The sequence below is a fragment of the Lathamus discolor genome, chromosome 4 (genome assembly GCF_037157495.1).
Source record: "Lathamus discolor isolate bLatDis1 chromosome 4, bLatDis1.hap1, whole genome shotgun sequence".
Lineage (NCBI taxonomy): Eukaryota > Metazoa > Chordata > Aves > Psittaciformes > Psittacidae > Lathamus > Lathamus discolor.
This window is the reverse complement of record NC_088887.1, coordinates 95,922,113-95,934,331: the sequence shown is the minus strand read 5'-3', so window position 1 is coordinate 95,934,331 and position 12,219 is coordinate 95,922,113. Positions and strand designations below refer to the sequence as shown.

The 12,219-nt window shown below is 40.1% G+C and overlaps 1 protein-coding gene across 6 annotated transcripts in view; it reads left to right on the top strand.

Moving 5' to 3' along the window:
• ENOX1 (ecto-NOX disulfide-thiol exchanger 1) overlaps positions 1-12,219 on the top strand; it is a 376,196-nt gene that overhangs the window by 269,159 nt on the left and 94,818 nt on the right. For all 6 annotated transcript variants that reach the window (XM_065678197.1, XM_065678195.1, XM_065678193.1 and 3 more), the window contains one exon: positions 5,124-5,357. In XM_065678197.1, the coding sequence (XP_065534269.1) occupies positions 5,124-5,357 (234 nt within the window). The remainder of the gene's footprint in view (positions 1-5,123; positions 5,358-12,219) is intronic.

The window sequence follows — 12,219 nt, the reverse complement described above, 5'->3', positions numbered from 1 at the left end:
TTGTGAGGTTTACGAGAGCTATATAAAAAGTTCTTCGAAATGTTGCTGTATTTTCAGGTTTCTCCTCGATCTTCATTCTACCCTGTTTGGGTTTTCTTTTTTTTTTTTTTTTAATTTTCACTTCATTTCTTCTTCCATCCTTATTCTCTCTTCCCAGTTCCCATCCTTCCTATTCATTTGTTTATTCACATTACTTTCATAACACTGTAGTTCACTGGGACAGATTACAGGAATTGCAGTAGTAAGAAGCAGCAGCACATTCCCCAGCTTCCAAATTCTGTTTAAGGGGCCCCATCTCCAGCTGAGATGAAGAGGGACACACCAGACCAAGTAGGAGCTGGTATTACTGTAACGATAAACAAAACAGTGTCAAAAAAGAGAGCAAGGAAAAGCTCGGAAACCTACAGCCTGCTACCTGGAGCCAGAGCCAGTGTCCTTCTAGATCAGTTTCCTGCTTCTTGGCAGCTGACTTTACTTCACTCCAAGTGAAGTTTTATCTTACTTTTATATGCCTTAAATCCTGGAGGACCAGATTTGATTATGTGAGGTAGGAAATTCCCTGTGCTGCCATCTGTCCTCATTCATAGCACACTAGAGTGTGCTTTCAGAATAAGGGAAATGAGCAGAAATGGAGATGGCAGATTCCCTTTCTCATCCTTCCTCACCCTGAATTTTCTGCAGTTAATTTTCGAGTTCTTGATCCATCCATCCTTCTTCCGTTTCCTTTCATCACAGTTGCACTGCTTTCTACGCTTCCTCTTACAGTCTGCTCTGCAGCTTCCCTCCCTCTCTGCCTTTGCCTCCACACTTTCTTCTAGAGTGTTGTACTTAGTATCTCTGACCAGCAGAACTGATGGGAGGAAGAAAAGCAGGGTCACGCTGCAGCCAAGTTTCACGTCTTTTTACCACCAGCACTGAACTCTGTAGATGAAACTGACTGTCCCGCATCACTGCAGAGCAGGGAGATCTGACACTAGGGAGGGGCATGTTTTATTTGTACTGAAATGCTGGGTGTTTTAAATCAGTTTTTGTTCCATTCTCAGCCATAATGTATTCTGAAGTGATGGGGATAAAGCATATTGTTAAAGCATTCTCTTTTCTGTGTAAAAGACAAGAGATGTACAAACAGAATGTGGTTAATACAGTATGCATGTTATATCAGGGCAAAGTCCTGCCTTTGATATCTGTAATACAATGATAATTTTGTCTACCTAATCAGTTTTATCTGTCTACCCCATCTAATCTCATCAAACTTTGCATTTATTCTGTGCTTATCATCAGAATAGTGCAAGTGATTGCAAAATTCACCAAGTGTTTTAATCACTGATTTTTTCAATGCCCAAGTAAACTTGTATGAAAAGGATATTGGGACATGGGTAGAAGACTATGATAAAAGAATTTACTTAAGGAAGGGCAGATTTCATTCAGCCCTGAAAGTTAGATTTTGATCTCCAGAAGAAAAGACTTTCTAAAATTGACATACCAGCCCCTGAGAAAGCTCTTTGTCCAAACTGGATGTACTTTACTCTTGTGGCTGAAAATTCAGTATCTCCTGGTGATATTGATGGCCCTGGACTTGAAAATAGGGGACAAAGAGGTGGCTTGAGACAGACCCATTTATACCCCAAAAGCCTGTGTGTGCGTTTTTCCTGTGCTGGTATTTTCCCCTAAGGGTTTCCATTTAGTACCGTGTACTTATTTTATTTTGTTCTCGCTGATCATCATCAACACTCTGATCTAGACCCCCAGTTAGAAAGCAGCTATTGACCGGTCACCAGTCTAGCAACACTCAAAGGTAAGTCAAGCCACAGAGTTTTGACTAGACCTGTGATATGGAAATACTGTGTTTGATTTTTTTCCTGTTGCTGCTGCTTTAAAGTGAGGATCTTGGCAAGTTCCCAGAGTCTTTTCCTCTGCCATTGTGTGCAAAACTGAAATTAAAAATGACAAGCCAGGCACACAGTTCATGCTAGCTGCAGTCCTGAGCAAAGAGACGTGGGAAAGGGTCTGTGAGGGCAGTTCATTGCCCATGCATGAAGGGGAGGCAATGGCAGGTGGTTTTCTCATACATTTCCATACCCTCAAACATAAATAAGGAGACATGGCATTGGAAAAGGGCAAGCCTCCCAGCTGCCCCACAGCTCAAAGTTGCCAACCCAGATGGATGCCTGAGGATCTCATATAGCAAATGTGTCCTGCCAGTTGTGCACCCCTTGCTACATGGCATATTCCTGTCTATCAACCTGTTGAGGAGTCTGCTCTTCACTAGCCAGGCCATTTTCCTTGTGCTTTTGTTAAGGGAAAGATGCCAAGCCCTGAGCAACCTGACATGACTTTGGAGTTGACCCTGCTCTGGGGGGGAGACGGAGCTACGTGATGACCAAGGTCCCTTCTGACCCAAGTTATTCTAAGTTTCTTTGCGGGTGGAAACTACCTGGTTGGCTGACCACCTTCAGCTTTAAGAGTTAAACAAGCAGTAAGATTTTTTCAGTATCATTCATGAGCAGCTAAAGGGAACCATTTTTCCAGTGCTACACAGGGTATTGGGGTTTGAACTGCAGTTTGCAGTTTCTTTCCATTATTGCCATTTACTTCAAAGGTAAGGGCCACTTCGATAAAATTCAACTTTGCTGGTGCACACGCAACCTGTAGATGCACAGTCCATTTCATTAGTTCTTTATTCAGATGAAGTGTATCTTTGTGGTCCACAAGAGTCTTGCATCCTTCAGTGTTCCTTGCTGTGTCCATGCCAGCATGCTCCTGCCCACAGAGGCAAAAGAGCTGGGGAGAAGAAGAGAGATTGTGTCTTCCTGGAAAGTACAGCCCAGCTGGGAGATCTAATTTTAGGTTCATGAAACCTGGCACCTTGGCAATGTCCTTTCACTTTGCTGATAATGCTGTTTTGGCGCAGAGCAATCACTGTTTGAGGAATGCAGCTGGCGAGTCAGACTGGCAGGGAGGGGGGTAACATTTGTCACCCTTCAACATCTGTTATCAGGGTAGCTGTACTACTGACCCCTTTTGGATGACCCCTTCGTGCCTACACCTCTGTGGATAAAACATAATTACTCCTCATTAGTTTAGGGCCCAGCTTTGAAAGGTCACCCACACTCTTCTGTTATGTCTCACTAAATACGACGTATCTGTAACTCTTCCTTTCAACACCTTGTGACTAGAGCTAAGTATATGAACACAAACAGCATTCTGGGGGGGCGGGGGGGGGGGGGGGGGGGGGGAGAAGAGCAGTGTTTACTCCCCCAAGCAAAAGAAAGCAGAGTAAATAAGCGGGCTTTAAAATAACAGACAATATTTGCCCCTATTGCAATATTCAATCTATTTCATCTCAAGCTCATGAACCTTGGATACCAGATTTCGTAGGTTCCATGGAAGTTTTTGATGCCTTCTGGCTTTGAAGGACCTCTTAAATCCTTAGTTCAAGTTTTTCATACTGGTTTGAGCTCATTGCTGTAAAATGAAAGTCGTACCTCTTCCTCACTAACAGTCTACATAGATGAACTCCACAAGATGTTTGAAAGGAAAATGTCAAATCAGAAGGTACTCACATTGCGGTTTTTTTTGAAGGATCACTACATACATAAATATTCAATGTCTGAAGTTATTTTCTCATATGTGCTGAACTACAGACAGTCCCTTGTATTCACACAGTTGATGTTTTCCAGCAGTAAAATAAACAAAGTATGCCTAGATATGCATGTTTTACAAAGATACTCCTAATCTACTACGCAAGCCTTAGCTTTGCTGTCCCTGGAGAGAGTTCAAAACTGAGTTTTAACTGTGGCAATTAGGTGCTGAAGCTCTTCAAACCACAGGGAAGCCAAAAGACTGAAAGGTTGGTTCTCTTGGATTGCTGTTCAAAAGAAGGTAACACTATTTTTCCTGCCATTTTGAGCAGGAGTTTCCTGTCCCTGGAGTTAGTACGCAGTGATTGCAGTAGTGTGTGTTTCTGAAGAGCCTCTTACATGCCAGCTCATCACAGAATTCATCTCTGCGGCATCCCATGACTTGAGAAGTCTCTGCTGTGCTGCGCTGCTTCTGAGCTTACTGCTACTGTAGTGGGCTGGCTTTGAGAAATTAGAGCTGGCCCTGTGCAGTGATTAATTTTACATACATCTGAAGGGTCTGTTTGCAGTTTTCTATGTAGTGTTTTCTCAGGCTTTCTCTGAATTGGTATTTTTAAAGTTAGAGAAAATTAGAGTATATTTCAGCCTTGGGAATAAAACTTGACAAAAAATAGCTGTCCAGCCTATGTTCTTCCACAGTATGGTCACAAAAAGCTCCTTCTCTAGCTTTGGCATGATTAGTTTGTCCTCTGTGAAAAGTCAAAAGTTTTAGTTCAGAGCAGGGCCTTGTTGCACTGCTGTGTAGCCCCTTAAAGCCTTCACAGTCTGCTAGCTTTGGTGTATTATACACTGACCAAATTATTGAAATGTAGAACATGGCTAAAGATAAGGCACAGCAGGTTTCATTATTCATTCTGAAAGGGGCCTTGCAAATATCTTCTAAATTCATCAGTACTTTAAAAATAACTTTAAAGAATGCTAAACTCAGTTCATTTGTAGATGATTTATATTTGCTACCAGATTATTTCCCTCTTTGTGGTACAGGAATTTAGGTAGCACAATTTCCTCATCCATCTGTAGTCATGATTTTCATAAAAGTCAGCCTTTCCTCTTACTTCCAATCCCTTTGGCAGGCTGGAGAAAAGTACTAAACTGCATCTGATCTCAATAAGATCAGGGGAAGAAGAACTCTACATTCAGATGAAACCAAATCCTTGTTTAGTAGTTGGTTTTTGTTTACCTGGCCTTTGCACTTATAAATGTTGGGAGTATCAGGTAAAAAAATATACTTCTAAACAAAAGTATAGATTCTGTAACTTTGGGTTGACTTTTCAGCTCATCCTCTGTGTTGATAAGCAATGCAGAGAATTGCGAGGAAAAAGCAGTGGATGAATGTTCATCTTCCTGTGAAAACAGTTATCAATAGATCCTGTGTAGATATGTGAGAATCTGTTAATGTATATTTTTACTTGGCTGCACTTGAGGGGGACAAGATAAAAGCAAAGAAGTCCTGCAACAGTTAGTTCTGCTTGTTGATTTCAGGTTACCGCATGAGATTAGGATCTAGCACAGACAAAAAGGATTCAGGTCGCCTTCATGTTGATTTTGCTCAGGCAAGAGATGACTTTTATGAATGGGAATGCAAACAAAGGATGCTGGCCAGAGAAGAGCGCCACAGACGCAAAATGGAAGAAGACAGACTGCGCCCTCCTTCACCTCCGGCAATAATGCATTATTCTGAACACGAAGCTGCTTTGCTGGCTGAAAAATTGAAAGGTAAGCAGCATTTGATACCTTTCAGTGTATTATTCCTTAAAACAGGAGCCACCCAGAAGTCAGAGCAGGAGAGCTGATTCCTCTCTGATGTATTTCATTACTTGCCTTTTTAGCTTTCCCCCATTCCTCTGCCATTTTTATGCCAACAGTAATGATACTCACCCACCTGCTAGAAATGTATAATGTTTGTCTATCTACCTGTGCTTTAATAACTATGACACAACCTTCAGAGTACTACAGGAGGGTTTTTTTCTGTTCATTTGCTCTCATCGTATACCTTGGGCAGACTCTCATAATAAGACAACTTGTTACAAACATCCTTCATATTAAAGGTCTCATTCTTAAAATGTCTTTGTTCCTTGACTGATATGTTGCTACATCACATGCACATGACTGTGCCAGTTTCTGGCATTTGGATTGCCCTCATGAGCTGCATTTTGATGTGCCCCTCAGAGGCAGTGGTTGCAACTTATCTCTGACACACACCATCCATTCTTTCATTCCCTCTTTAGGGCTGGAATTTCTTGTGCAAGATAGTGTCTTGTTTTGGTATGTGTTTGCTTGCTTGTTTGTTTTTTTTTCTAGGTACACTTAGCAAGTTAATATTTTTAAGGGTGCAGCTTGAGTATTCCTGATGTTAATAGTTAACACAGAAAGTAAGAAGCAAAAAAAAAAAAATAACATTATTCATGGTAAAGAAATTAAAGAGCAAGGAAACAACTCCTTATACCCTGTAGAGTTTTGTTTTTCATTAAGTGTTTAACAACTGTGTTTGGCATTTTTTATCTATGTGCTGACCAAGCACGTTACTTTACTGTGTGCCAGGTCACAAGAAACTGTGATTCTTGCCACTGTTTCAGAATTATCCAGATTAGAGTTAGGCTATCTAGCTGTCAACACACTGGCCTCTATTCTAACTATGAAACATGTTTGGGAAGCTGAAGATGGGCAGCATGAAATGTTGCATCCTTGGAGCATGGAGCAAAGATGCACCCTACTGTCTCTGAGTACTGCACCTATCGCTGTTAGTTGCCACTGTTACCTCAGTCTGTTATTAGCTTGTATAACAGATATTGTCACCACATACACTGTTAAATAATTCATGAAATAACTGGGATATTGGTAAAATAACTGAGATAGATTGATAGAGCAGAAGAAAAAGAGGAAAGAGTCTCAAATATAAGAATTTTTAATTCTTACCTTTCCCAGTCCAGCTCCTGTAGACATTATACAATACAATAGAAAGTATTAGATCCATCTATTCCCCGAATCTGTTTTCAGTTGAATATTTTAGGAGTTAATCTTTTATAGAGAAGTTTTCCCTTATGTAGTAAGGCGTAGAGGTTTCCTGAACCAAGCCAGAAAGTGCAAGAAGTTTGGACAATTTCTTCCATACGGCTAGCCATTGCTTGGGGCAACCGAATGTGCGGGTTTGCAAGATATTTAAGATGTCTGTATTTAGAAAGGTTATTCTTTTCATTCTGGGAAGTTTCTATACTTAATTAAGACTTATTCCAAGCATTTAGATCTTTGGTTATCCTGAGGGACATTTGACGAGAGCTTGGTGTGTAGGCACAAGTTTAATATAGAAATATTTTTTGCATGGTATAGACCAACACCACATACGTGACTATTTCTCTGGAAATAAACTTTCAGAAACATACAGAATTAAATATAAGAAATTAAGAAACCAAAATGGTAAGTTTATTTTAATTGGTAAAAAAATAATTAAAATCGAGCAAAAAATGATACTGCAATCTTAAAAACTTCACTAATTAGCAATTGCCTTGTACCAAGATTGATGGCACCAGCTTTGGATCTGTACAGGGTGTTGGGCATGGAGGATGCAAAGAAGCTCCCTCTCTTCTCACCAGTCATGAATTGTCTCCTGTACTAAGTAAGGTAGAGAGCAGAGGAGGGGTTCAGTCATTATACTGGTCTGCTTTACTTTTCCTATGGCATTATGGCCAGTATCTATGAGGCAGTGAGGCAGAACATTATGGCCTCCCTTGGGCAACATGAATTCACCACGTAAGCCCTTTGTGACATCCTAAAAACAGAAGTAAAGCAACAGTAAAAAAACTTCTTTAACTCTGGCAAACGCAGTTCATGTCATCATATATTCACAATTCAAATGTGGACTTCAGTGAAGCTCACAGAAGATATGTATTTGTACACACACAGACACACATATGTATAAAACTTGGGGTCAAAATCTCAGGTCTCTGGATATCACCAGATTTGCATTGCTGCAAAAGCCTGGTAGATTCATCCTAAAGAAGAGAGGGGTCAAAAAATATCTGCTTTTGGCAGGATTTACCTTGAAAGACTGGATTTTGAGCTTTGCAGTTGTTTTCTTAAGGAAAGTTATAACTTCTCCATGGTACCCACTTCAAAAGGCTCCTGAGCTCTGGTGCCAACTCATGAGACAGAGCTGCAGGTGCCAGTGTGCAGGTTTCAGCTCCTGCAGAGCCTCCAGAAGTTCACTGAGGAATATTAGCTGAAAAACAAGCCAAAATAGCCAAACATCTGTCATCCCAAGACACTACTTTGCAATCACAGATGTAGACAACTTGGTCTGAATCCAAGCAACTTTTGTTGTCAAAATAACCTTGGAAATTCCTGACAGCAAGGAAATCTGATGGTGAGCAGAGATGAACTAGGCTCATCAGCCAGTCCCCTGTTGTGGTCTAGATATTTATTGAGCCTGTAGCAGAGGTGACAATATCTTTTTTTCACCTTCTGTAAAATGCAGCATAAGACTAAAAGAAATCATTGAGTCTGTGTACCAGACTTGGCTGGAAACTCTCACCCCAGTGTTGTCAGCATATTCCTATTCCTCTCATGTGCTGAATTCACCTACTGCACAGTAACCGCCATAGAGGAGAGGGGGTGGGAGAGTATAGAGGATCTTTTATGCCAGTAGGAAACAAAAGTTCATTATACAATTTCAGCCAGGTAGTCTCTACCGGTGTGATGTTTCATATTAAAAGAGAACTGGTTTCTCAGAAGGCACTGTCTGGTGACTGGGGCTGGCAATTGGCTGAATATGAGGCCTTGCATACCTAAAAAAGCATGAAGGTTTATGACTTGCTCTTGGTTCCCTGCTTTCTGTGGACTGTCCCAAATTTCTTCATATCTACAGAGAACTTGGTTTGAATACCTGATTTATGAAGGAATAAGGGAAACCCATCAAACTGTGTACCAGTGCAATTTTTCACCACTTTCCATTTTAGACAGTGATGGTTTATAGGTATTTTCCTTTTCTTTTACTGTCCACTTTGCCTTTACCTCCTTTGCCTTTGCCTGGTTTTCTCAGTTAAGGTCCAACAAATGAAATGCTTCGTAACTTTTCCTTGGTGGCAGTGTGGATATTTTTTCCTGCACCCTTTGTGTTTTTAGCCAAGAGTGTATTCACTTTTATCTAAGTGCCTGTGCTGTTTTTCCTCTCCTTAACCACCCGTTGTGCTTTGTTACTGCCACCTTTCACTACATGGCAGTGGCATATTGCCACCATCTTGGGTGTAGGTTTCATGGATTTGAGCCCATAGCTCTAAAAATATAGGCCTACACTATTAACTCTCATTGATTAAGCATATTTTGAGCTGCTCAGCATCGATAATTTACCAGTGATGTTCCCTGCTGGTTCCAGACAGAGCCAAGAGGAGAAGCCAAAAAGGTGATAGTTCATAAGAGGAAATTTCCTGCAATGAAAAGATGACTTGTCATAAAATACTTGATTTAAATTTGTTTCATGCACTGCCATGAAAGAGTTCCATTCTTCATGAGTCAAGCACAAAGAAGACAGAAGGGACCTGAGCCTGGGTTGTCAGAATTAAATGAACTCCAGCATTCAAACTAGATAGGTAACATGGGGTAGAACATGAGCTCCTTCTTATACCAGGGCTATACAGGTCAGTTTTCAGTCTATACCACACATTTTAGTTTTGCAGGCTTGTTGGGAAAGCAAAACTATTATTTAATTTTGCACAAGTTATTTTGTTTGGATTTTTTTTCTTTTTTTTACTTTCGGAAGCACGAAAGCAGATTTGAAATGAAAAAGCAAAACAAAAAATAGGCCCCATTTATTTAAAGTGGTAAACTTTCATATTTTCAAAAGGTACTCTTCAAATATACATTTTTATCCAAATATTCCATAATATGTCATGCCATTGCAAATAGTTTCATCAAACCATTGTCTGATTGCCATGGAATATGATAACAGCTAAGCGTAACTCAGGCTAGGGAAACTTATGGCCTCCTTTCTGACAACTCCTGCGTTAGGTAAAAATCTGTATTTCTTGGAGGAAATATCTCAATAAACTCATAGATGTGGATTCTGGGAAACCAAGGTCTTTTACAGTAAAGTGTAAATGTGAACTGCCTCCTTAAATAGCCTTTGAGAATAGACTCTAAGTTCTTGTTCTGACAAAACCAGCAGAATATTGTGTCCTCTGTTATTATATTACAAAGACGCGACCTTCTTGTCTTCTGGTTCATTGCAACATTTTGCTTGGTGTGTGTCTTTGAGATTTTAATTCTGCAGTATTAAATCAGATGTGTTATTACTGCACAGTGAGATGTGCCAGTAGGTGTTTAGGATCAAATTTGCATACTTTGACATCTGTTTTCCTGGGTGCTTTATAAACGGTTGAGTAATGTGGTGCCCAGAACATCACACAACTGGAGATAGTCTAAACCTTTTATCATTAAGTGGAACACTGCTCTGTCAGGTGCATTGAAACAAAACATTTTAATCTGCTTGTTTATGACATTCGTGTTTCAAAGCAGAATTTTGAACATTATGGTTTTCTTAATTCAAGCATATCTGTACCTAATGGTATCATCTTCAGAAATCACTTATTGCAAATAAGTTCCTTTAAAATGCTATATCTGTCTTGTTTGCTGCAGGTAGCTAAATAGTTTCCCCATCTAACAAAGACATCTCATTATATTTGAATATCTGTTTTTTAAATATTTTGAGCAAAGGAGACATAAATATCTGCAAGCTATGTACAATATCCTGGAATTTACCTCCTTTTTAAATACAGTGTTTCTGTATGAGCACAAGGAAGTTATTCGTGTGGCTTTCCAGTTTAAAAAATAAAATTTGAAAAATTGAGAGGCTGCTTCTTTGCCAGGCACTGTATTATACCCTGAAGAGAGAACAGATTGGAAATTTAAATAAATAGATGGCAGTTACAGTGGAACGAACTAACCAGGGATGCATCTTGTGCAAGATTCAGGTAGCATCAAGCCTGACAATCTCAACTCTTGCACATCATTTGATATATAAACAGCATTTAATTGCTTGGGAAATGGGATATTTCAATGAGAAGAAAGCCATGCTGCTTTCATTATCACTCAAAACTTGAGACCCAGACTTGTGGAGTGCTGCAGAAGCTTTGCGGTTATCCAGAGAGGCAAGTCTTACACAGCAAGGATAGAATTCAGAGCAGGGCTATGTCAGAAGGGGATGCAAAGCTGAGATTCTCTGAACAAATCCGATGAATGCCAGGTTTAATTGCTGCTGAAAGACTCCAGACCCTTTTTTTAGCACAGTCTTTTTTTATTAGTAGTATATGAGGACAGAGCCTTACAACAGACATGTTGCGACACTTTAGTGTCAAATCTGTTCACTCACCCTTCCTGTTTTTAGATCATCATTTTCTCCTTCCTTCTTCCATATGCTGCTGACATCTGCTGTGACACAATACATCTGGCTCCAAAAGCCTTGCACAGGGGCTGGGAGCAGGCACAGTGCGAGGGCACTGCAGGAGAGTGTAAGGTGGGTTCAGCTATCAGCAGGCTGGTAACCCAATTCCCTGGGCATCACTCTCCCAAAGCCTGCAAGAAGTGCATTCACTGTTAAATGTATTACTAAGTGTCCTCCTTCACCTACTCTGAATTGTATCACTGCAAATTTTAGGGTTTTAATATAAACCCACTTGATTAAATGTACCATACTGTAAAATTACTCCAGTTAATTAGTATGAACTGGGAAATTGCAGCTCACCGATCTGAAAGTTTGTGGTGTGATTTTGAGAAATAGGGAGGAAACTCAATACCCTCATAATTACTTTTTATTGGAAATAATGGCATCAGCAGGATAAGATAATGGATTTCTATGTCTCACATGAAACACCCACCTCTGTAAGGTGGGCGTTTCATGTGATTTAATTTGGAAGAAAGAGTTTGATGATACAAGGGGAAGAAAGCACCTTTTAAGATATCTTTTAGTAAAGGCATATGCATATTTTTCTCAAATCTAGTTTCAGCTAGTAATTTATTACATAACTGGAAAAGTTTCTTGGTTATAGCGTACAGTTAAGGCTATTTAAGAAATAGTAAGGTGGATATTAATCACTCTTTAAAAGAACCCTGTGGCAGTAAGAATTTATATTCCTTGATTCTCACTTATTATGCAGTTTCATTGGGTTAAAAATGTTATTAATCCCAAAAGTACCAGACTAATATGTGTGTTGCATAGCACAATTATGTAAGTATTTGAGCAGGGAAAAAAGGTGAGGGTAGCAGGCTGAAGAGTTGTGTTTCTAGGTCAGTAGCAGGCACTCTGTACAGGAGAAGCTCTTAAGCCAAGAGAAAAAGTAGGTTGCCGTTGTGGCAGTGAAAGTGGTGTGTGCTGGGCAGCAAATTGTTCCTGATGCACAGGGGAGCTGCACTGAGCCTGCTGATGAGAGAGAGGTTAGTAAACCTTTTCCCTGACCTGGTTCACCCTCAGCAGTCATCTGCTGTGGGTTATTATTTTTTTGTGTTAAATTCAGCCTTTGCAGTTCAGAAATCTTAGTTATAAACTGGTAAATTATCAAATCAGAGGTCAGCTTAACAATAACCTTGGCCA